Below are 26,650 nucleotides of genomic sequence, written 5' to 3' on the forward strand. Positions count from 1 at the left end.
AAAGATTTCCAACCAGTAAGGGGGGATGTTTGTCATGTTTATGCCTGTTAGGGTCAGGAAGCTGGTGTACTATCTATTCTACTACCTTGATCACTCAATTAGTAGGCTTACAATTGCTTAAGGTCAACATCTTCAGACTATGATGTGTGTACTAATGTTTCAGAGTTTATCAGCATCAGATCTGCCTTATTCTCACTTTGAAACATATTTTTTGTCTAATAGGCTAAAACAAACATGATGTTAACATCTGACTCCAGAGTAAACTGTTCTTGCCATTTGTAGTCCATGACATTTCAGATTTACATATGATCATTTTTCACAAAGTAGTTTGTATGTAGTGAACTACTTTTTTAAAAGTAACTTTAGTTAACTAAACTATACTTAAGGGTAGCTTTAGTGTAGATTAACTTCTTCTAGTGTGAAGTATTTGGTATCTTGGTAATCTATCTTTTTAGAGTAGCTTCCCCAACACGGATTCATGTTGATGTTTAGAGTAGCTTCCCCAACACTGATTAATGTTGATGTTTAGAGTAGCTTTCCCAACACTGATTAATGTTGATGTTTAGAGTAGCTTCCCCAACACTGATTAATGTTGATGTTTAGAGTAGCTTCCCCAACACTGATTAATGTTGATGTTTAGAGTAGCTTCCCCAACACTGATTAATGTTGATGTTTAGAGTAGCTTCCCCAACACTGATTAATGTTGATGTTTAGAGTAGCTTCCCCAACACTGATTAATGTTGATGTTTAGAGTAGCTTCCCCAACACTGATTAATGTTGATGTTTAGAGTAGCTTCCCCAACACTGATTAATGTTGATGTTTAGAGTAGCGTAGGTTAGTATGATGATTAGTAAATACTCAAGTGGTCCAGTCATCATCCTGAAGGAAACTTCCACACATGGAAACATTTCAGCCATGGACGGAGCAAAGGTTGGCACTGACCCTGAATCTCTTCTTTCAAAACCAGCATCAGCACCAGTGACCTGATCCTAACCCTAACTTGACTCTAACCAGCACCAGTGACCTAACCCTAACCTACCCATCAGCATTTGATGCATCATAATATTACTGAAGACTGCATCATGGTCACGTGCCATTGGAGTCAACAGAAAGGAAGGCATGCCCTCATTGCTCAGGCTACAGAGCAAAGATTACTGGGACAAAAGTCAAGATTCTCCTCTCCCCTGTCTCCTCATATTGTGTGTCATGTTTAATGTTTAGTCACAATACAGTTTATTTACTGGCAATAGTTGTATTAGGGTTGGTTGTAACTACTAATCTGACTGGGTTGGAATATGTGAATATATATTGTATATTAGTTTGTATGTATTTATGTGAATACGTCTATTGTTGAAACCAAGCCCAAACACCCGGGCCATTTTCCCAGACACAGATTAAGACTAGTCCTGGATTAAAACACATTCTCCATTGATATTCTCATTGAACACATGTTTTAGTCCAGGACTAGGCTTAATCTGTGTCTGGGAAATCAGCCCAAGTTTTATACGTCCTACATACAAAGTGTTATTCTGAGCCAATGGGCTGTGGGGAGGATCCACACTGGAGTCAGAATGAAGGACAAGATTCTCTGGTGTTTTGGAACAATTATGTGGATTCACACTGGAGTCAGAATGATGGACAAGATTCTCTGGTGTTTTGGAACAGTTATGTGGATTCATACTGGAGTTAGAATGAAGAACAAGGTGTTTTGGAACGTTGATGTTCTGACATCAAGGCCACAGCTCAGACAAAGTTAAGCACTGTACAATTCGTGTGACTGATATTCAACATTAATTTCAAGTGGGAAAAAGCTCTTGATTTGTTCATTTCTCCAGTCATTGGAAATGAATGACAACAACAGTCTAAATTCCTAAAACAATTGAACATTTATTCAATACAACATATTCAGTGTTCACCCTGAATGCAGTCTCTGCAAACGTCGTAACATTGCCTTTACATTTCTTCCTTGCTACGGATTGAATATACCCCTATTTAGATCCACTGCTGAGAGTTTTAGAATGTAGTGAGAGTTCTACTGCTGAGAGTTTTAGAATGTAGTGAGAGTTCCACTGCTGAGAGTTTTAGAATGTAGTGAGAGTTCCACTGCTGAGAGTTTTAGAATGTAGTGAGAGTTCCACTGCTGAGAGTTTAAGTGAGAGTTCCACTGCTGAGAGTTTTAGAATGTAGTGAGTGTTCTACTGCTGAGAGTTTTAGAATGTAGTGAGAGTTCCACTGCTGAGAGTTTTAGAATGTAGTGAGAGTTCCACTGCTGAGAGTTTTAGAATGTAGTGAGAGTTCCACTGCTGAGAGTTTTAGAATGTAGTGAGAGTTCCACTGCTGAGAGTTTTAGAATGTAGTGAGAGTTCCACTGCTGAGAGTTTTAGAATGTAGTGAGAGTTCCACTGCTGAGAGTTCAAGTGAGAGTTCCACTGCTGAGAGTTTTAGAATGTAGTGAGAGTTCCACTGCTGAGAGTTTTAGAATGTAGTGAGAGTTCCACTGCTGAGAGTTTTAGAATGTAGTGAGAGTTCCACTGCTGAGTATTTTAGAATGTAGTGAGAGTTCCACTGCTGAGAGTTTTAGAATGTAGTGAGAGTTCCCCTGCTGAGAGTTTTAGAATATAGTGAGAGTTCCACTGCTGAGAGTTTTAGAATGTAGTGAGAGTTCCACTGCTGAGAGTTCAAGTGAGAGTTCCACTGCTGAGAGTTTTAGGTGGGCGGACAGCTCTCTGGGACGGGTTTCACAATGTGTGGCCAAGAAAAAACTCTTTCTCAACTCACACAGTCTCATACACTGAGAACCCTTTCCATTTTCTTTAGATCTTCACAGAATGCTTGTCTCAGAAAATATGTTTCATAGTGTAATAAAACAGAGACATGCTTGAGCATGTTACTGAATATTTACTTTGATTGTCTAATTTGACATTGAACATTTTATGAATCTTTACTTTGACTGCCTAATTTGACTTTGGGGATTTTTGTTCACTAAGTTCTCTGGACAACCGTTTGTACTGTGTTCTACATGTGGCTAGGCTAGGATCTGTGTATAAAGTCAAATGGAAAAATACCAGAAATTCACAGAGAGATATTATATACTTAAGCACCTAATGAAAGAAAGCGGTTTACTGTGAATGTTATGAAACGTGTCATGTCTGACTGACTAATAATCCATCTCTTCTTGCAGGGTGTCAGACACTAAACACTAATCAGGTTGAAGTCTTTGTTACCAGTGAATGACTGAAGGGGAAGTCGTCAGCAGGCATGGTTGAACCTGTCACACCCCCACATGACTCATTTTAATGTAGTGTGAAATCTGATTATTGCAAACCTCCCACTTTCTCTGTGTGCTCTGTGGTCCTCTGTAGCTCAGTTAGAAGAGCATGGTTCTCTGTAGCTCAGATAGTAGAGCATGGTCCTCTGTAGCTCAGCTGGTAGAGCATGGTGCTTGCGGATACAAACATTAACATTGACTTCCTTATCCAGAGTGCTATATTTGGACATGTTCCTTTAAAAGGGGGTTTCAGGAGAGGGAAAATATACTTTTGAAAATGATTTTCCAGAAAGACTGCAGAATCTTGGCAGGGCCAAGTCAGCTGAGACTGGACACTAACAAAGTGAGGATATGCTGACAAGACATAAATAACACATTTAATCATCGGCATCAAAGGAACAGCATCAGGCTGCCTTCCAGAATACCCACCTGCCAAGTACACTTGGCAGGTGGGTCTCCTCTTGCAGGAGGCTAGATTATATATTATCATAATATAATATATTATAATATATATCCAGTAGGCTAGATAATATATATCATAATATATCATAACATCATCCAGTAGGCTGGATAACATATCATAATATATATCCAGTAGGCTGGCAAACATATAATATATATCCAGTAGGCTGGAAAACATATCATAATATATATCCAGTAGGCTGGAAAACATATCATAATATATATCCAGTAGGCTGGAAAACATATAATATATATCCAGTAGGCTGGATAACATATAATATATATCCAGTAGGCTGGATAATATATCATAATATCATCCAGTAGGCTGGATAATATATAATATATATCCAGTAGGCTGGATAATATATCATAATATCATCCAGTAGGCTGGATAATATATCATAATATCATCCAGTAGGCTGGAAAACATATCATAATATATATCCAGTAGGCTGGAAAAAATATCATAATATATATCCAGTAGGCTGGAAAACATATCATAATATATATCCAGTAGGCTGGATAATATAATATATCATCAATATATATCAATATATCAATATAGCAACCTTCCGATTACTAGTCCAACGCTCTAACCACTAGGCTACCCTGCCGCCCCATATGGAGTTGGCTAGATAATACAATATATATCCAGTAGGATAGATAATATAATATTTAATGTACCGAATAAAATGTGTGAAATCTGTGTGCTAGATTGAGAAATGCCTGACTGCTCTGTCTGCAGCTGGAAATCATATTGAAGCCATGAGATGTTTATCTTGTGTCTAGTTCAGCAGAGTTCAGTAACGTTGTAACACAACAGGGTGTGTCATGGGGAGACACGTTATAGAGCTGATGTCATGGCTGTAAAATAGCTTTGCGTGTTTAGACTGCACGAACACTTCCATCTCTACAACATGGCAGGAAGCAGTTAGGGTTTAGATGTAGCATGATAACACAGAGTGGGAAGCCATTATGGCTCGCCTGATGTTAGCATGATAACACAGAGTGGGAAGCCATTATGGCTCACCTGATGTTAGCATGATAACACAGAGTGGGAAGCCATTATGGCTCACCTGATGTTAGCATGATAACACAGAGTGGGAAGCCATTATGGCTCACCTGATGTTAGCATGATAACTCATAGTGGGAAGCCATTATGGCTCACCTGATGTTAGCATGATAACACAGAGTGGGAAGCCATTATGGCTCACTTGATGTTAGCATGATAACACAGAGTGGGAAGCCATTATGGCTCACCTGATGTTAGCATGCATGATAACAAAATTCTCCTGATGTCATCTTTGTCTGCTAAAAATCTGGTTACATCTTTTTTAATATTTTTCTCCAGACATAATGGTGATTAATAAATTCTGAAAAAGAGACAAATAGAAAATATTTATTTACATATTTTGACAAGTTAAGAGTCTACAAACCGTTTTTTAAAATGCAAAAACCAGCCCATTTGCACTTGGAAAATAAAAATGTCTGTTTCAACAACAACAAAAAATAATACAAATAACATCAACATAAAAATCTGAAAAATACTGTATTTGAAATACAACAAGTACAGCATTTTAAACTAAGGTGTTATACTCTGAGATTTTGTATTTATTTATCCATCTACGCATGTACAAAAATATGTATTTATTTATATGGCTTTTATTTCACACATTCATTTTATCCAACATACAAATTACAGCTTGCAAATTATTCAAAATATAATATGAAGCACAATATAGTATATTTCTTACATAATGAGCTCACACACTATAGTAACCCTATAGACACACAATAGAAACCCTCTAGAAGCACTATAGAAACCCTCTAGAAGCACTATAGAAACCCTCTAGAAGCACTATAGAAACCCTCTAGAAGCACTGTAGAAACCCTCTAGAAGCACTAGAAACGTTATAGAAACCCTATAGAAGCACTAGAATCCCTATAGAAGCACTATAGAAACCCTATAGAAGCACTATAGTAGCACTAGAAACCCCATAGAAGCACTATAGTAGCACTAGAAACCCCATAGAAGCACTATAGTAGCACTAGAAACCCTATATAAATGCTATAGTAGCACTATAGTAGCACTAGAAACCCTATAGAAGCAACATAGAAACCCTATAGAAGCACTATAGAACCCCTATAGTAGCACTAGAAACCCCATAGAAGCACTATAGTAGCACTAGAAACCCTATAGAAACCCTATAGAAGCACCATAGAAACCCTATAGAAGCACCATAGAAACCCTATAGATACCCTATAGAAGCACCATGGAAACCCTATAGAAGCACCATAGAAACCCTATAGAAACCCCATAGAAGCACCTAGAAACCCTATAGAAACCCCATAGAAGCACCTAGAAACCCTATAGAAGCACCATAGAAACCCTATAGAAACCCCATAGAAGCACCATAGAAACCCTATAGAAACCCCATAGAAGCACCTAGAAACCCTATAGAAGCACTATAGTAGCACTAGAAACCCTATAGAAGCACCATAGAAACCCTATAGAAGCACCATAGCAACCCTATAGAAGCACCATAGAAATCCTATAGAAACCCTATAGAAGCACCATAGCAACCCCATAGAAGCACTATAGTAGCACTAGAAACCCTATAGAAGCACCATATAAACCCTATAGAAACCCTATAGAAGCACCATAGAAACCCGATAGAAGCACTAGAAAACCTATAGAAACCCTACAGAAGCACAAGTAACCCTATATAAACCCCATAGAAACACTATAGAAACCCTGTAGAAGCACCATAGAAACCCTGTAGAAGCGCCATAGAAGCCTTATAGAAACCCTATAGAAACCCCATAGAAGCACTATAGAAACCACTCTCTATGTTGCAGGTGAGTCAACTGAGATCAGATCTGACAGGTGGACCTGTTACCTAGTGCAGCCTATCTGGTCCTATGGGGATAAATCTTTAAGACAGTTGCATCTTGATATTATAGATTGTTTGTGTTTGTTTATAAACTCTAATGAACATAACGTATATTAATTTGTGAAGAACAGAATCTATCACCTGTCAACATATATTAATTGGTGGTGGTGATATGCAGTATATGGCTCATAATAATCACAGTGTTTTTTTTTCCTTTTCCTTTCCAACAGCGCCAATAGGACCATTTAGAATCTATAACATCAGACAGGTTAACATCTCATTCTGCCAGGTCCCTAATATAGTATTCCAATATTTATTATTTTACCTTTATTTAACTAAGCAAGTCAGTTTAAGAACACATTTTTATTTACAATGAAGGTTAACTGCCTTGTTCAGGGGCAGAACAACAGATTTTTACCTTGGCAGCTTAGGGATTCGATCCACCAACCTTTCGGGTTACTGGCCCAATGCTCTAACCACTAGGCTACCTGCCGCCCCAATATGCCTCATCAGTGGCATAAATAGGACTAACACATCCATATGCGGTTTTCAACCGGTGTCTTTCCGTTACCTTGGATGAAAAACTATTTCATATAGTGCGCAAAAGTAGTGCACTATATAGGGAATAGGGTGCCATTTCATATTGACCCTACTAGTAGAGGTCTCTCATTATCTCCTGCAGCAGTGGGTGGAGACACATGTCCACTTCAGTCTTCTTCAGTAGCTGGATTAGGTGCACATGGTCTGTTACTATCTGCCTCAGGTCTGTCATCTTCTGCAGAACCTAAACGATACATAATGTTTAATTTGTTAGGAACCTTTTATACACAGCCATGAATTAAAAGGATCAAATACGTTTTTTAAAAAGGCAGAAGACAGATCCCAAATGTACAAACACAGGAAGTTGATTTGAGAGCAAGGGAACACCCACAGGAATAGATTTAGAACTTTTTATAGTATTAGAACCAGAATTAGAACCCATTAATGTATTCTACAGCATATTTCTTTTTGTTTTTTTATTTCACCTTTATTTAACCAGGTAGGCTAGTTGAGAAGTTCTCATTTACAACTGCAACCTGGCCAAGATAAAGCATAGCAGTGTGAACAGACAGCAACACTGAGTTACACATGGAGTAATCAATAAACAAGTCAATAACACAGTAGAAAAAAAGAACAAAAAAATAGTCTATATACATTGTGTGCAAAAGGCATGAGGAGGTCGGTAATTATTTACAATTTAGTTACAATATGATCAGATGGTCATGTGCAGGTAGAGATACTGGTGTGCAAAAGAGCAGAAAAGTAAATAAATAAAAACAGTATGGGGATGAGGTAGGTAAATTGGGTGGGCTATTTACTGATAGACTATGTACAGCTGCAGCGATCGGATAGCTGCTCAGATAGCAGATGTTTGAAGTTGGTGAGGGAGATAAAAGTCTCCAACTTCAACGATTTTTGAAATTCGTTCCAGTCACAGGCAGCAGAGAATTGGAAGGAAAGGCGGCCAAATGAGGTGTTGGCTTTAGGGATGATCAGTGAGATACACCTGCTGGAGCGCATGCTACGGGTGGGTGTTGCCTTCGTGACCAGTGAACTGAGATAAGGCGGAGCTTTACCTAGCATGGACTTGTAGATGAACTGTAGTCAGTGGGTCTGGTGACGAATATGTAGCGAGGGCCAGCCGACTAGAGCATACAGGTCGCAGTGGTGGGTGGTATAAGGTGCTTTAGTAACAAAGCGGATGGCACTGTGATAAACTGCATCCAGTTTGCTGAGTAGAGTATTGGAAGCCATTTTGTAGATGACATCACCGAAGTCGAGGATCGGTAGGATAGTCAGTTTTACTAGGGTAAGTTTGACGGCGTGAGTGAAGGAGGCTTTGTTGCGAAATAGAAAGCCAATTCTAGATTTGATTTTGGATTGGAGATATTTGATATGAGTCTGGAAGGAGAGTTTACAGTCTAGCCAGACACCTAGGTACTTATAGATGTCCACATATTCTAGGTCGTAACCATCCAGGGTGGTGATGCTAGTCGGCGTGCGGGTGCAGGCAGCAAACGGTTGAAAAGCATGCATTTGGTTTTACTAGCGTTTAAGAGCAGTTGGAGGCCACGGAAGGAGTGTTGTATGGCATTGAAGCTCGTTTGGAGGTTAGATAGCACAGTTTCCAAGGAAGGGCCAGAAGTATACAGAATGGTGTCGTCTGCGTAGAGGTGGATCAGGGAATCGCCCGCAGCAAGAGCAACATCATTGATATATACAGAGAAAAGAGTCAGCCTGAGAATCGAACCCTGTGGCACCCCATAGAGACTGCCAGAGGACCGGACAACATGCCCTCCGATTTGACACACTGAACTCTGTCTGCAAAGTAGTTGGAGAACCAGGCAAGGAAGTCATTAGAAAAACCGAGGCTACTGAGTCTGCCGATAAGAATATGGTGATTGAGTCGAAAGCCTTGGCCAGGTCGATGAAGACGGCTGCACAGTACTGTCTTTTATCGATGGTGGTTATGATATCGTTTAGTACCTTTAGCGTGGCTGAGGTGCACCCGTGACCGGCTCGGAAACCAGATTGCACAGCGGAGAAGGTACGGTGGGATTCAAGATGGTCAGTGATCTGTTTGTTGACTTGGCTTTCGAAGACCTTAGATAGGCAGGGCAGGATGGATATAGGTCTGTAACAGTTTGGGTCCAGGGTGTCTTCCCCTTTGAAGAGGGGGATGACCGCGGCAGCTTTCCAGTCCTTGGGGATCTCAGACGATATGAAAGAGAGGTTGAACAGGCTGGTAATAGGGGTTGCGACAATGGCGGCGGATAGTTTCAGAAATACAGGGTCCAGATTGTCAAGCCCAGCTGATTTGTACGTGTCCAGGTTTTGCAGCTCTTTCAGAACATCTGCTATTTGGATTTGGGTAAAGGAGAAGCTGGGGAGGCTTGGGTGAGTAGCTGCGGGGGGTGGAGCTGTTGGCCGAGGTTGGAGTAGCCAGGAGGAAGGCATGGCCAGCAGTTGAGAAATGCTTGTTGAAGTTTTCGATTATCATGGATTTATCAGTGGTGACAGTGTTACCTAGCCTCAGTGCAGTGGGCAGCTGGGAGGAGGTGCTCTTGTTCTCCATTGACTTTACAGTGTCCCAGAACGTTTTGGAGTTAGAGCTACAGGATGCAAATTTCTGCTTGAAAAAGCTGGCCTTTACTTTCCTGACTGACTGTGTGTATTGGTTCCTGACTTCCCTGAACAGTTGCATATCGCGGGGACTATTCGATGCTATTGCAGTCCACCACAGAATGTTTTTGTGCTGGTCGAGGGCAGTCAGGTCTGGAGTGAACCAGGGGCTATATCTGTTCTCCCTATTCACATCGCGTCATCACCCACCTTGGGCCTTCGCGATGCTTTGTTTTAATTAAACAGTCGGATTCCCCTGTCCACTGGTCTAATGTCCATTGCTTGTGTTTCTTGGCCCAAACAAGTCTCTTCTTCTTATTGGTGTCCTTTAGTAGTGGTTTCTTTGCAACAATTCAACCATGAAGGCCTGATTCACACAATCTCCTCTGAACAGTTGATGTTGAGATGTGTCTATTACTTGACCTCTGTGAAGCATTTATTTAGGCTGCAATATCCTCTGCAGCAGAGGTAACTGAGTCTTCCATTCCTGGGTCTTCCATTCCTGTGGCGGTCCAGATGAGAGTCAGTTTCATCATAGCACTTGATGGTTTTTGCGACTGCACTTGAAGAAACTTTCAAAGTTCTTCAAATTTTCTGATTTGACTGATGGACTGTCATTTCTCTTTGCTTATTTCAGCTGTTCTTGCCATAATATGGACTTGATTTTTTACCAAATAGGGCTATCCTCTGTATGCAAATATTCTACCTTGTCACAACACAACTGATTGGCATTAAGAAGGAAAGAAATCACACAAATGAACTTTTAAGAAGGCACACTTGTTAATTGAAACGCATTCCAGGTGACTACCTCATGAAACTGGCTGAGAGAATGCCAAGAGTGTGCAAAGCTGTCATCAAGGCAAGGAGTGGCTTTTTGAAGAATCTCAAATATAAAATACATTTTGATTTGTTTAACACTTTTCTGGTTACTACATCATTCCATATCTGTTATTTCATAGTTTGGTGTCTTCACTATTATTCTATAATGTAGAAAATAGTCAAAAAATAGTCAAAATAAAGAAAAACCCTGGAATGAGTAGGTGTTCTAAAACTTTTGACCGGTAGTGTATCTCCAGCACCCATAATCCAAGTCGATTTATATTCACGTAATAATAAGGACCATGCCCATAAATTGGGGAAAACAAACATTCTTCCCCATTCACCCCAGTTATAAAAGAGACAACTTCGTTGTTGATTTTTAGTAAAAAGCTGCTGTGTTGTTCAATGTACACGTGACCAGGTCAAAAATCATGACCTACGGATCGCAATGCTCCCACGCAGGGAAATAGAGCCTGCGAGAAGAGCCCTGTGGCTTGAGGGTATTCTACGTGGGAGAGTGGGAAATGTGGGGACGCAGTGTCCTAGTGTAAGCTATGTGTGAGAAAAATATTTAATCTGTACAAGACATTTAACTTGTTTACTAAATCAAATCAAATTGATTTATATAGCCCTTCTTACATCAGCTGATATCTCAAAGTGCTGAACAGAAACCCAGCCTAAACCCCAAACAGCAAGCAATGCAGGTGTAGAAGCACAGTGACTAGGAAAAACTCCCTAGAAAGGCCAAAACCTAGGAAGAAACCTAGAGAGGAACCAGGCTATGTGGGGTGGCCAGTCCTCTTCTGGCTGTGTCGGGTGGAGATTATAACAGAACATGGCCAAGATGTTCAAATGTTCATAGATGACCAGCATGGTCAAATAATAGTAATCACAATGAACAGTGAACTATAATCCGTTTGTAACTCCACTCACTACTTGTAGCTGTATAGTCCGTTTATAACTCCACTCAGTACTTGTAGCTGTATAGTCAGTCCGTTTATAACTCCACTCACTACTTGTAGCTGTATAGTCCGTTTATAACTCCACTCACTACTTGTAGTTGTATAGTCCGTTTATAACTCCACTCACTACTTGTAGTTATATAGTCCGTTTATAACTCCACTCACTACTTGTAGTTATATAGTCCGTTTATAACTCCACTCACTACTTGTAGTTGTATAGTCCGTTTATAACTCCACTCACTACTTGTAGCTGTATAGTCCGTTTATAACTCCACTCACTACTTGTAGCTGTATAGTCTGTTTATAACTCTCTCACTACTTGTATAGTCCGTTTGTAACTCCACTCACTACTTGTAATTGTATAGTCTGTTTATAATTCCACTCACTACTAGTAGCTGTATAGTCCGTTTATAACTCCACTCACTACTTGTAGCTGTATAGTCCTTTTTTTAACATTTATTTAACCAGGTCAGCTAGTTGAGAACAAGTTCTCATTTGCAACTGCGACCTGGCCAAGATAAAGCAAAGCAGTTCGACACATAAAACAACACAGAGTTACACATGGAGTAAAAACAAACATACAGTCAATAATACAGTAGAAAAAATATATAAATACAGTGTGTGCAAATGAGGTAAGATAAGGGAGGTAAGGCAATAAATAGGCTATAGTGCCGAGGTAATTACAATATAGCAAGTAAATACTGGAGTGATCGATGTGCAGAAGATGAATGTGCAAGTAGAGATACTGGGGTGCAAAGGAGCAAAATAAATAAATACAGGATGGGGATGAGGTAGTTGGATGGGCTATTTACAGATGGGCTATGTACAGGTGCAATGATCTGTGAGCTGCTCTGACAGCTGGTGCTTGAAGTTAGTGAGGGAGATATGAGTCTCCAGCTTCAGCGATTTTTGCAGTTCGTTCCAGTGAAATATACCTGCTGGAGCGCATGCTACGGGTGGGTGCTGCTATGGTGACCAGTGAACTGAGATAATGCGGGGCTTTACCTAGCAAAGATTTGTAGATGACCTGGAGCCAGTGGGTTTGGCGACGAGTATGAAGCGAGGGCCTGCCAACGAGAGTACAGGTCGCAGTGGTGGGTAGTATATGGGGCTTTGGTGACAAAACGTATGGCACTGTGATAGACTTCATCCAATTTGTTGAGTAGAGGCTATTTTGTAAATGACATCGCTGAAGTCGAGGATCGGAAGGATAGTCAGTTTTACGAGGGCATGTTTGGCAGCATGAGTGAAGGATGCTTTGTTGCGAAATAGGAAGCCGATTCTAGATTTAATTTTGGATTGGAGATACTTAATGCCGGTCTGGAAGTAGAGTTTACAGTCTAACCAGACACCCAGGTATTTGTAGTTGTCCACATATTCTAGGTCAGAACTGTCCAGAGTAGTAATGCTGGATGGGCGGGCAGGTGCAGGCAGCAATCGGTTGAAGAGCATGCAATTAGTTTTACTTGCATTTAAGAGCAGTTGAAGGCCACGGAAGGAGAGTTGTATGGCATTGAAGCTCGTCTGGAGGTTAGTTAGCACAGTGTCCAAAGAAGGGCCAGAAGTATACAGAATGGTGTCGTCTGCGTAGAGGTGGATTAGAGAATCACCAGCAGCAAGAGAGACATCATTGATGTATACAGAGAAGAGAGTCGGCCCGAGAATTGAACCTTGTGGCACCCCCATAGAGACTGCCATAGGTCCGGACAACAGGCCCTCCGATTTGACACACTGAACTCTATCAGAGAAGTAGTTGGTGAACCAGGCGAGGCAGTCATTTGAGAAGCCAAGGCTGTTGAGTCTGCCGATAAGAATGTGGTTATTGACAGAGTCGAAAGCCTTGGCCAGGTCGATGAAGACGGCTGCACAGTGTTGTCTCTTATCGATGGCAGTTATGATATCGTTTAGGACCTTGAGTGTAGCTGAGGTGTACCCATGACCAGCTCGGATGCCAGATTGCATAACGGAGAACATCAGGTGGGATTCGAAATGGTCGGTGATCTGTTTGTTAACTTGGCTTTTGAAAGCCTTAGAAAGGCAGGGTAGGATAGATACAGGTCTGTAGCAGTTTGGGTCTAGAGTGTCTCCCCCTTTGAAGAGGGGGATGACCGCAGCAGCTTACTAATCTTTGGGGATCTCAGGCGATACGAAAGAGAGGTTGAACAGGCTAGTAATAGGGGGTTGCAACAATTTCTGCAGATAATTTTAGAAAGAGAGGGTCCAGATTGTATAGCCCGGCTGATTTGTAGGGGTCCAGAATTTGCAGCTCTTTCAGAACATCAGCTATCTGGATTTGGGTGAAGGAGAAATGGGGGAGGCTTTGGCAAGTTGCTGTGGGGGGTGCAGGGCAGTTGACCGGGGTATGGGTAGCCAGGTGGAAGGCATGGCCAGCCGGAGGGAAATGCTTATTAAAATTCTCAAATATCGTGGATTTATCGGTGGTGACAGTGTTTCCTAGCCTAGGTGAGGTGGGCAGCTGGGAGGAGGTGCTCTTATTCGCCATGAACTTTTTTGAATTTGTGCTATTTGTAATTCCACTCGCACCTTGTAGCTACAAGTAATGAGTGGAGTTATAAACGGAGTGTTGTTGTATAGTCCGTTTGTAACCCATTAGACTATTAGAACCAGAATCAGAACACAGAACATTAGATTCGAATTAGAATCCATTTTAGTATTAGAACTAGAATTAGAACCCATTAGACTATTAGAACTAGAATCAGAACACAGAACATTAGATTCGAATTAGAATCCATTTTAGTATTAGAACTGGAATTAGAACCCGTTGGAGTATTCTACAGTATATCTTCAGAACCCATCAGAGTATTTTCTACAGTATGCTGTATATCTCCATGGTAATACCTTGGCGAAGAGCTGCAGGGAGTCTGGGTGGTTGAGTTTCAGTTGGAGCTCCAGAGAGTGGAGGACTGTTTCCTGTAGCTCCTCAATGGGCTTCACATTCAGCAGGCCTGGACGATCTACACACACACACACACACACACACACACACACACACACACACACACACACACACACACACACACACACACACACACACACACACACACACACACACACACACACAGGATGTGTCAGCTTGAGGCTTTCAGCACAACTTGTTTAATGCAGGACTGCGAGCTGAGGTTGATATGTGTGTGAAAGGGGAATGTGTCTGATAAAGTCATGATTTAAATAAATAAGCCTGGTTAAAATGCATGATGTATGCGTGTTGTATAGGGTACAATACAAGGAGTGTTGTTTAGAGTACCAGGAGTGTTGTATAGAGTACCAGGAGTGTTGTATAGAGTACCATGAGTGTTGTATAGAGTACCAGGAGTGTTGTATAGAGTACCATGAGTGTTGTATAGAGTACCAGGAGTGTTGTATAGAGTACCAGGAGTGTTGTATAGAGTATCAGGAGTGTTGTATAGAGTACCAGGAGTGTTGTATAGAGTACCAGGAGTGTTGTATAGAGTACCAGGAGTGTTGTATAGAGTACCAGGAGTGTTGTATAGGGTAGAGTAAATCAAATCAAAATCAAATCTATTTGTCAAATACACATGGTTAGCAGATGTTAATGCGAGTGTAGCGAAATGCTTGTGCTTCTAGTTCCGACAATGCAGTAATAACCAACGAGTAATCTAACCTAACAATTCCAAAACTGCTATCTTATACACACAAGTGTAAAGGGATAAAGAATATGCACATAAAGATGTATGAATGAGTGATGGTACAGAGCGGCATAGGCAAGATGCAGTAGATGGTATAGAGTACAGTATATACATATGAGATGAGTAATGTAGGGTATGTAAACAAAGTGGCATAGTTTAAAGTGGCTAGTGATACATGTATTACATAAAGATGCAGTAGATGATATAGGGTACAGTATATACATATACATATGAGATGAGTAATGAAGGGTATGTAAACATTATATTAAGTAGCATTGTTTAAAGTGGCTAGTGATATATTTAACATCAATTCCCATCAATTCCCATTATTAAAGTGGCTGGAGTTGAGTCCGTGTGTTGGCAGCAGCCACTCAATGTTAGTGGTGGCTGTTTAACAGTCTGATGGCCTTGAGATAGAAGCTGTTTTTCAGTCTCTCGGTTGCTGTTTTGATGCACCTGTACTGACCTTGCCTTCTGGATGATAGCGGGGTGAACAGGCAGTGGCTTGGGTGGTTGTTAGGGTTAGGGTTCTTGATGATCTTTATGGCCTTCCTGTGACATCGGGTGGTGTAGGTGTCCTGGAGGGCAGGTAGTTTGCCCCCGGTGATGCGTTGTGCAGACCTCACTACCCTCTGGAGAGCCTAACGGTTGTGGGCGGAGCAGTTGCCGTACCAGGCGGTGATACAGCCCGACAGGATGCTCTCGATTGTGCATCTGTAGAAGTTTGTGAGTGCTTTTGGTGACAAGCCGAATTTCTTCCGCCTCCTGAGGTTGAAGAGGCACTGCTGAGCCTTCTTCACAACGCTGTCTGTGTGGGTGGACCAATTCAGTTTGTCCGCGATATGTACGCCGAGGAACTTCAAACTTACTACTCTCTCCACTACTGTCCCATCGATGTGGATAGGGGGTTGCTCCCTCTGCTGTTTCCTGAAGTCCACAATCATCTCCTTTGTTTTGTTGACATTGAGTGTGAGGTTATTTTCCTGACACCACACTCCGAGGGCCCTCACCTCCTCCCTGTAGGCCGTCTCGTTGTTGTTGGTAATCAAGCCTACCACTGTAGTGTCGTCCGCAAACTTGATGATTGAGTTGGAGGCGTGCATGGCCAAGCAGTCATGGGTGAACAGGGAGTACAGGAGAGGGCTCAGAACACACCCTTGTGGGGCCCCAGTGTTGAGGGTCAGTGGGGTGGAGATGTTGTTACCTACCCTCACCACCTGGGGGCGGCCCGTCAGGAAGTCCAGTACCCAGTTGCACAGGGCGGGGACGAGACCCTGGGCCTCGAGCTTGATGACGAGTTTGGAGGGTACTATGGTGTTAAATGCTGAGCTGTAGTCTATGAACAGCATTCTCACATAGGTATTCCTCTTGTCCAGATGGGTTAGGGCAGTGTGCAGTGTGGTTGAGATTGCATCGTCTGTGGACCTATTTGGGCGGTACGCAAATTGGAGTGGGTCTAGGGTGTCAGGTAGGGTGGAGGTGATATGGTCCTTGACTAATCTCTCAAAGCACTTCATGATGACGGAAATGAGTGCTTCATTTCGTTCAGTTACGTTAGCTTTCTTGTGAACAAGGACAATGGTGGCCCTCTTGAAGCATGTGGGAACAGCAGACTGGGATAAGGATTGATTTAATATGTCCGTAAACACACCGGCCAGCTGGTCTGCGCATGCTCTGAGGACGCGGCTGGGGATGCCGTCTGGGCCTGCAGCCTTGCGAGGGTTAACACGTTTAAATGTTTTCCTCACGTCGGCTGCAGTGAAGGAGAGTCCGCAGGTTTTGGTTGCGGGCTGTGTCAGTGGCACTGTATTGTCCTCAAAGCGGGCAAAATAGTTATTTAGTCTGCCTGGGAGCAAGACATGCTGGTCCGTGACGGGGCTGGTTTTCTTTTTGTAATCCGTGATTGACTGTAGACCCTGCCACATACCTCTTGTGTCTGAGCCGTTGAATTGTGACTCTACTTTGTCTCTATACTGAGGCTTAGCTTGTTTGATTGCCTTTCGGAGGGAATAGCTATACTGTTTGTATTCGGTCATGTTTCCGGTCACCTTGCACTGGTTAAAAGCAGTGGTTTGCGCTTTCAGTTTCACGCGAATGCTGCCATCAATCCACCGAATCAGCGTATTTGTCAATGTTGTTGTTGGACGCAATTCGGATCATATCCCAGTCCGCGTGATCGAAGCAGTCTTGAAGCATGGAATGCGATTGGTCGGACCAGCGTTGAACAGACCTGAGCGCGGGAGCTTCTTGTTTTAGTTTCTGTCTGTAGGCAGGGAGCAACAAAATGGAGTCATGGTCAGCTTTTCTGAAAGGAGGACGGGGAAGGGCTTTATATGCGTAGCAGAAGTTAGAATAGCAATGATCCAAGGTTTTACCAGCCCTGGTTGCGTAATCGATATGCTGATACAATTTAGGGAGTCTTGTTTTCAGATTAGCCTTGTTAAAATCCCCAGCTACAATGAATGCAGCCTCAGGATGTGTGGATTCCAGTTTGCAAAGAGTCAAATAAAGTTTGTTCAGGTCCATCGTCTGCTTGAGGGGGGGGGGGATATATATGGCTATGATTATAATCAAAGAGAATTCCCTTGGTAGATAAAGCGGACGACATTTGATTGTGAGGAATTCTAAGTCAGGTGAACAGAAGGACGCGAGTTCCTGTATGTTGTTGTGACCACACCATGTCTCATTAACCATAAGGCATACGCCCCCGCCCCTATTCTTACCAGAAAGATGTTTGTTTCTGTCGGAGCGATGCGTGAAGAAACCAGCTGGCTGCACCGATTCCGTTAGCGTCTCTCGAGTGAGCCATGTTTCCGTGAAGCAAAGAACGTTACAGTCTCTTATGTCTCTCTGGAATGCTACCCTTGCTCGGATTTCATCAACCTTGTTGTCAAGAGACTGGACATTGGCCAGTAATATGCTAGGGAGTGTTGGGTAGGGTAGAGTACCAGGAGTGTTGTATAGAGTACCAGGAGTGTTGTATAGAGTAGAGTACCAAGAGTGTTGTATAGAGTAGAGTACCAGGAGTGTTGTATAGGGTACCAGGAGTGTTGTGTAGGGTAGAGTACCAGGAGTGTTGAGTACCAGGAGTGTTGTGTAGGTTAAAGTACCAGGAGTGTTGTGTATGGTAGAGTACCAGGCAAGATGGTCTCCCATTCATACACCATGTATGTGGAAACCCCTTCAAGTGAGTGTATTCAGCTATTTCAGCCACACCTGTTACTGAGAGGTGTATTTTCATTTATTTGAGTTAACCTTTATTTAACCAGGAAGGGCTCATTGAGATTTGAAATCTCTTTTTAAAGAGTGTCCTATCCAAGATTGGCAGCACCAAGTCGCTACACAATTACAGACGTAAAAAACATAGAATTCATAGGAGTATAACAAAATTATAAAACAGCAAATTAAAAACATTGACAGGTCAGAGAATCAGTCTCAAAATCATTCATCAATGATTTAAAAACACCAATCAGGACAAGTTCTTCCAGTTTTAAAGTATTTTGTAAGGCTTTCCAAGCCGATGGCGCAGAGTACATAAAATCCCTTTTTACCAAATTCAGTTCGGACATTTGGAACAGTTAACAAGATAAAGTCCTGAGAACGAAGAGAGTACCCACCACATTTCTGAACAATAAAAATGCCCAAATAAAATGGTAGTAAACACAAAATGGCTTTGTAAATATAAGTATACCAGTTACTGAGCCTACGATTGACTACAGAAGGCCAGCCAACCCTGGTATATAAAGTGCAGTAGTATAAGATCGAGCACACAGCCATGCAATCTCCATAGACTACAAGTAGAATGGCCATACTGAAGAGCTCAGTTAAAAAATTTTTTTTTTTAAAGTATTTTACCTTTAATTAACGAGGCAAGTCAGTTAAGAACAAATTCTTATTTTCAATGACGGCCTAGGAACAGTGGGTTAACTGCCTGTTCAGGGGCAGAACGACCGAGTTCTACCTTGTCAGCTCTTGCAACATTTCGGTTACTAGTCCAACACTCTAACCACTAGGCTACCTGCCGCCCCAGTGACATTCAATGTGGCATCATCATAGGATACCTCCTTTCCAACAAGTCAGATTGTGAAGTTTCTGCCCTGCTAGAGCTTCCTCGGTCAACTGTAAGTGCTTTTATTGTGAAGTGGAAACTTCGAGGAGCAACAATGGCTCAGCCGCGAAGTGGTAGGCCACACAAGCTCACAGAACAGGACCGCGTAGCGAGTAAAAATCATCTGTCCTCGGTTGCAACACTCACTACAGAGTTCTAAACTACCTCTGGAAGCAACGTCAGCACAATAACTGTTCTTCGGGAGCTTCAAGAAATTGGTTTCCATGGCTGAGCAGCCTAAGATCACCATGCGCAATGACAAGCGTCGGCTGGAGTGGTGTAAAGCTCGCTGCCACTGGACTCAGGAACAATGGAAACACGAGTTTCACTCTTCACCATCTGGCAGCCCGACGGATTCATCTGGGCTTGGCGGATACCAGGAGAACGCTACCTGCCCAAATACATAGGCCCTTTCCTGTTTCAGCATGACAATGCCCCCATGCAGAGAGAGAGAGGTCCATATAGAAATAGTTTGTCTAGATCGGTGTGGAAGACCTTGACTCTCCTTGCACAGAGCCCTGACCTCAATCCCATTGAACACCTTTGGGATTTATTGGAACACCGACTGTGAGCCAGGCCTAATCGCCTGAACATCAGTGCCCGACTTCACTAATGCTCTTGTGGCTGAATGCAAGCAAGTCCCCGCAGCAATATTCCAACATGTAGTGGAAAGCCTTCCCAGAAGAGTGGAGGCTGTTATAGCAGCAGAGGGGAGACCAACTACATTTGATGCCCATGATTTTGTAATTAGATATTCGAACAGCACGTGTCCACATACTTTTGGTAATGTAGTGTACATCAAATCAAATTTATTTATATAGCCCTTCGTACATCAGCTGATATCTCAAAGTGCTGTACAGAAACCCAGCCTAAAACCCCAAACAGCAAGCAATGCAGGTGTAGAAGCACGGTGGCTAGGAAAAACTCCCTAGAAAGGCCAAAACCTAGGAAGAAACCTAGAGAGGAACCAGGCTATGTGGGGTGGCCAGTCCTCTTCTGGCTGTGCCGGGTGGAGATTTTAACAGAACATGGCCAAGATGTTCAAATGTTCATAAATGACCAGCATGGTCGAATAATAATAAGGCAGAACAGTTGAAACTGGAGCAGCAGCACGGCCAGGTGGACTGGGGACAGCAAGGAGTCATCATGTCAGGTAGTCCTGGGGCATGGTCCTAGGGCTCAGGTCCTCCGAGAGAGAGAAAGAAAGGGATGTCTTACATGTCTTGTTGTGGACAAGACCAACCTGGCTCCCCTAACCGTAACCCTCTCTAGTCAATATGTATATAAGTGATGGAGCTAAAGGCTAGAGCTGCCACGTTCAAGGAGCATGACATGAATCCGGACGCTTATAAGAAATCCCGCTATGCCCTCCTACGTACCATCAAACAGACAAAGCGTCAATACAGGATGAAGATCGAATCCTACTACAGGATCGAATCCTCTGGCGCTCGTCAGATGTGGTAGGGCTTACAAATTATCATGGATTACAAATGGAAACCGAGCTGATGCACTTTCTAATGAACTCGCTCACCGAATCAGCGTATTCGTCAATGCTGTTGTTGGACGCAATGCGGAACATATCCCAATCCACGTGATCGGAGCAGTCTTGAAGCGTGGAATCAGATTGGTCGGACCAGCGTTGAACAGACCTGAGCGCGTGAGCTTCTTGTTTTAGTTTCTGTCTGTAGGCTGGAAGCAACAAAATGGAGTCGTGGTCAGCTTTTCCGAAAGGAGGGCGGGGGAGGGCCTTATATGCGTCGCGGAAGTTACAATAACAATGATCTAGTGTTTTACCAGCCCTAGTTGCACAATCGATATGCTGATAGAATTTAGGGAGGTCTTGTTTTCAGATTAGCCTTGTTAAAATCCCCAGCTACAATGAATGTATCCTCAGGATATGTGGTTTCCAGTTTACATTGAGTCAAATAAAGTTTGTTCAAGGCCATCGATGTGTCTGCTTGGGGGGGAATATATGCGGCTGTGATTATAATCTAAGAGAATTATCTTGGTAACACGTAAAAAAACGAAATACTGCATAGTTTCCTAGGAACGCAAAGCGAGGTGGCCATCTCTGTCGGCGCCAGAAGTTCAATCAGCCGTGAGCTGCCCAGTGATATGAGCCTACCAGATTAGCTAAATGCCTTCTATGCTCGCTTCGAGGTAAGCAACACTGAACCATGCATGAGAGCACCAGCTGTCTAGACGACTGTGTGATCACGCTCTTCACTGTGTCTTCACTGACATTTTCAACCTCTCCCTGATCCAGTCTGTAATACCTACATGTTTCAAGCAGACCACCATAGTCCCTGTACCCAAGAACGCCAAGATAAACTACCTAAATGACTTCCACCCAGTAGGACTGCAGCCATAAATTATTTTGAAAGGTTGGTCATGGCTCACAGTAACACCATCATCCTGGAAACCCTAGACTCACTCCAATTCGCTGACCATCCCTCCTGTACTTCCTGTTCACCCACGACTGCATGGCCAAGCACGACTCCAACCCCATCAATACGTTTGCAGATGGCACGATAGTGGTAGGCCTGATCACTGACAACGATGAGACAACCTATAGGGAGGAGGTCAGAGACCTGGCAGTGTGGTGCTAGGACAACAACCTCTTCCTCAACGTGAGTAAGACAAAGGAGTTGATCGTGAACTACAGGAAAAGGAGGGCCGAACACGCCCCCGTTTACATTGACAGGGCTCTCTGGATTGGGTCGAGAGCGTCAAGTTCCTTCACTAAGGAACTATCATGGTCCAAGCACACCAAGACAGTAGTGAAGAGGGCACAAAAATGCACATTCCCCCTCAGGGATAGAGAGAGCGATATAGATAGATGACACTGACACATTGGAAAGAATTAACAGAAAAACAGAGCAAACTAGAATGCTATTTGGCCTTAAACAGAGAGTACACAGTGGCAGAAAACCTGAACACTGTGACTGACCCAAACTTAAGGAAAGCTTTGACTATGTACAGACTCAGTGAGCATAGCCTTGCTATTGAGAAAGGCCGCCGTAGGCAGACATGGCTCTCAAGAGAAGACAGGCTATGTGCTCACTGCCCACAAAATGAGGTGGAAACTGAGCTGCACTTCCTAACCTCCTGCCCAATGTATGACCATATTAGAGACACATATTTCCCTCAGATTACACAGATCCACAAAGAATTCGATAACAAATCCAATTATGATAAACTCCCATATCTACTGGGTGAAATTCCACAGCATGCCATCACAGCAGCAATATTTGTGACCTGTTGCCACAAGAAAAGGGCAACCAGTGAAGAACAAACACCATTGTAAATACAACACATCTTAATGCTTATTTATTTTCCCTTGTGTACTTTAACTTTCCCAATGTACTTTAATTTGTACATTGTTAAAACACTGTATATATAATGACATTTGTAATGTCTTTATTGTTTTGAAACATTTGTATGTGTAATGTTTACTATTAATTTGTATTGTTTATTTCACTTTTGTATATTATCTACCTCACTTGCTTTGGCAATGTTAACACATGTTTCCCATGCCAATAAAGCCCCTTGAATTGAATAGATGAACAGAGAGAGCAATATAGATAGATGAATAGAGAGAGAGAGAGAGAGAGTGAGAGAAATAGCGAGCGATAGAGAGAGTTCAAGGTTGGAGTGTTATCAAACAGTAAAGCCACTGCTCACCGATCAATCTAAAGGTAAATTGTATAATCTGTGAGTGAGTGAGTGAGTGAGTGAGTGAGTGAGTGAGTGAGTGAGTGAGTGAGTGAGAAGGGGGTGGCGGGGCAGGGGGGGTAGTGATTGTGACTCAGCAGTAGGCTATGGTGTATAATGAAGCACTGACCCTAATATAACCCTTACATAACCCTAATATAAAACTAAACCTAATATAACTCTAACCCTAATATAACCCTAACCCTAACATAACCATAAACCTAATATAACCCTAACTCTAATATAACCCTAACCCTAATATAACCCTAACCCTAATTTAACCCTAACCCCAACATAACCATAACCATAACCCTAATTTAACCCTAACCCTAATATAACCCTAACCCTAACATAACCCTAATATAACCCCAACCCTAATATAACCCTAATATAACCCTAACCCTAATTTAACCCTAACCCTAATATAAACCTAACCCTAATATAACCCTAATATAACCCTAACCCTAATATAACCCTAACCCTAATTTAACCCTAACCCCAACATAACCATAACCCTAATTTAACCCTAACCATTACCCTAATATAACCCTAACCCTAACCCTAATATAACCCTAACCCTAATATAACCCTAACCCTAATATAACCTTAATATAACCCTAAACCTAATTTAACCCCGCCCCCCTTTCGGAAAAGCTGACCACGACTCCATTTTGTTGATCCCTGCCTACAGACAGAAACTAAAACAAGAAGCTCCCACGCTGAGGTCTGTCCAACGCTGGTCCGACCAAGCTGACTCCACACTCCAAGACTGCTTCCATCACGTGGACTGGGAGATGTTTCGTATTGCGTCAGACAACAACATTGACGAATACGCTGATTCGGTGTGCGAGTTCATTAGAACGTGCGTTGAAGATGTCGTTCCCATAGCAACGATTAAAACATTCCCTAACCAGAAACCGTGGATTGATGGCAGCATTCGTGTGAAACTGAAAGCGCGAACCACTGCTTTTAATCAGGGCAAGGTGTCTGGTGACATGACTGAATACAAACAGTGCAGCTTTTCCCTCCGCAAGGCTATTAAACAAGCTAAGCATCAGTACAGAGACAAAGTAGAATCTCAATTCAACGGCTCAGACACAAGAGGCATGTGGCAGGGTCTACAGTCAATCACGGACTACAGGAAGAAATCCAGCCCAGTCACGGACCAGGATGTCTTGCTCCCAGGCAGACTAAATAACTTTTTGCCCGCTTTGAGGACAATACAGTGCCACTGACACGGCCTGCAATGAAAACATGCGGTCTCTCCTTCACTGCAGCCGAGGTGAGTAAGACATTTAAACGTGTTAACCCTCGCAAGGCTGCAGGCCCAGACGGCATCCCCAGCCGCGCCCTCAGAGCATGCGCAGACCAGCTGGCCGGTGTGTTTACGGACATATTCAATCAATCCCTATACCAGTCTGCTGTTCCCACATGCTTCAAGAGGGCCACCATTGTTCCTGTTCCCAAGAAAGCTAAGGTAACTGAGCTAAACGACTACCGCCCCGTAGCACTCACATCCGTCATCATGAAGTGCTTTGAGAGACTAGTCAAGGACCATATCACCTCCACCCTACCTGACACCCTAGACCCACTCCAATTTGCTTACCGCCCAAATAGGTCCACAGACGATGCAATCTCAACCACACTGCACACTGCCCTAACCCATCTGGACAAGAGGAATACCTATGTGAGAATGCTGTTCATCGACTACAGCTCGGCATTCAACACCATAGTACCCTCCAAGCTCGTCATCAAGCTCGAGACCCTGGGTCTCGACCCTGCCCTGTGCAACTGGGTACTGGACTTCCTGACGGGCCGCCCCCAGGTGGCGAGGGTAGGCAACAACATCTCCTCCCCGCTGATCCTCAACACTGGGGCCCCACAAGGGTGCGTTCTGAGCCCTCTCCTGTACTCCCTGTTCACCCACGACTGCGTGGCCACTGTTACTTACCCTACATTGTTCATCTCATATGCATACGTTGATACTGTACTCTATATCATCGACTGCATCCTTATGTAATACATGTATCACTAGCCACTTTAACTATGCCACTTGGTTTACATACTTATCTCATATGTATATACTGTACTCGATATCATCTACTGTATCTTGCCTATGCTGCTCTGTACCATCACTCATTCATATATCCTTATGTACATATTCTTTATCCCCTTACACTGTGTATGACAGTAGTTTTTTTTGGAATTGTTAGTTAGATTACTTGCTCGTTATTACTGCATTGTCGGAACTAGAAGCACAAGCATTTCGCTACACTCGCATTAACATCTGCTAACCATGTGTATGTGACAAATAAAATTTGATTTGATTTGATTTGATTTACATGTATCACTAGCCACTTTAACTATGCCACTTTGTTTTCATACTCATCTCATATGTATATACTGTACTCGATACCATCTACTGTATCTTGCCTATGCTGCTCTGTACCATCACTCATTCATATATCCTTATGTACATATTCTTTATCCCCTTACACTGTGTATAAGACAGTAGTTTTGGAATTGTTAGTTAGATTACTTGTTGGTTATTACTGCATTGTCGGAACTAGAAGCACAAGCATTTCGCTACACTCGCATTAACATCTGCTAACCATGTGTATGTGACAAATAAAATTTGATTTGATTTGATTTGATTTACATGTATCACTAGCCACTTTAACTATGCCACTTTGTTTTCATACTCATCTCATATGTATATACTGTACTCGATACCATCTACTGTATCTTGCCTATGCTGCTCTGTACCATCACTCATTCATATATCCTTATGTACATATTCTTTATCCCCTTACACTGTGTATAAGACAGTAGTTTTGGAATTGTTAGTTAGATTACTTGTTGGTTATTACTGCATTGTCGGAACTAGAAGCACAAGCATTTCGCTACACTCGCATTAACATCTGCTAACCATGTGTATGTGACAAATAAAATTTGATTTGATTTTGATTTGATTTGAACCCTAACCCCAACATAACCATAACCATAACCCTAATTTAACCCTAACCCTAATATAACCCTTACATAACCCGGAGAAGTGCGTCATTGAGTAGCCTGAAAGGTCCACGCGGAGAACCCATGGAGACCTTCCCCACGTAATTACATCATTATATTCTGCCCCATAAGAGCGGCAGTTTGGGGCAAGGCTAGGGTTATAATAAGCATAGCTGACAAATTCACCCAAATGTATATTTCTCTCGTGTATTTTCTCTTTTTCTCTCTCCTTTAAATCCCCATTTTGGGTAACACGCGCCATAGTGTGTTGGCCCGTTATACTACGTTCTAATCAATAGCCTAGAATGTGTTTTTGTGTATGTATATCTTTTATCATCATTTTAGCTTTCTAGTAAATAAATACTCAACTAAGATTGGTGTGGTACAAACTCATTGGTGAGACCCGGGTCCGTGCAGATTCCCGGATTATGCGACGTTCAGAACGAGACTGTAGAGGTAACTGGTTAATTAGCAGCTGTTGTAAAATCGATATTCTGATATTCTTAGAGTTAATTTGGGAAATAGAAACTCAATAAAACTAATTTTCCCATGGTTCACCAGGTTAATGTTCATAATTGCT

At 42.5% G+C, this 26,650-nt stretch overlaps 1 protein-coding gene across 3 annotated transcripts in view; it reads right to left on the reverse strand.

The window, feature by feature from the left end:
- Nucleotides 1–5,116: 5,116 nt before the first annotated feature.
- Nucleotides 5,117–26,650, reverse strand: part of pparg (peroxisome proliferator-activated receptor gamma) — a 146,672-nt gene continuing 125,138 nt past the window's right edge. For all 3 annotated transcript variants that reach the window (XM_042306115.1, XM_042306113.1, XM_042306114.1), the window contains exons 8-9: nt 14,428–14,543; nt 5,117–7,409 (exon numbers count right to left, since the gene is read on the reverse strand). In XM_042306115.1, the coding sequence (XP_042162049.1) occupies nt 7,278–7,409; nt 14,428–14,543 (248 nt within the window). In that variant the 3' untranslated portion in view covers nt 5,117–7,277. The remainder of the gene's footprint in view (nt 7,410–14,427; nt 14,544–26,650) is intronic.

The sequence above is a fragment of the Oncorhynchus tshawytscha genome, linkage group LG25, assembly GCF_018296145.1.
Source record: "Oncorhynchus tshawytscha isolate Ot180627B linkage group LG25, Otsh_v2.0, whole genome shotgun sequence".
NCBI classification, from domain to species: Eukaryota; Metazoa; Chordata; class Actinopteri; order Salmoniformes; family Salmonidae; genus Oncorhynchus; species Oncorhynchus tshawytscha.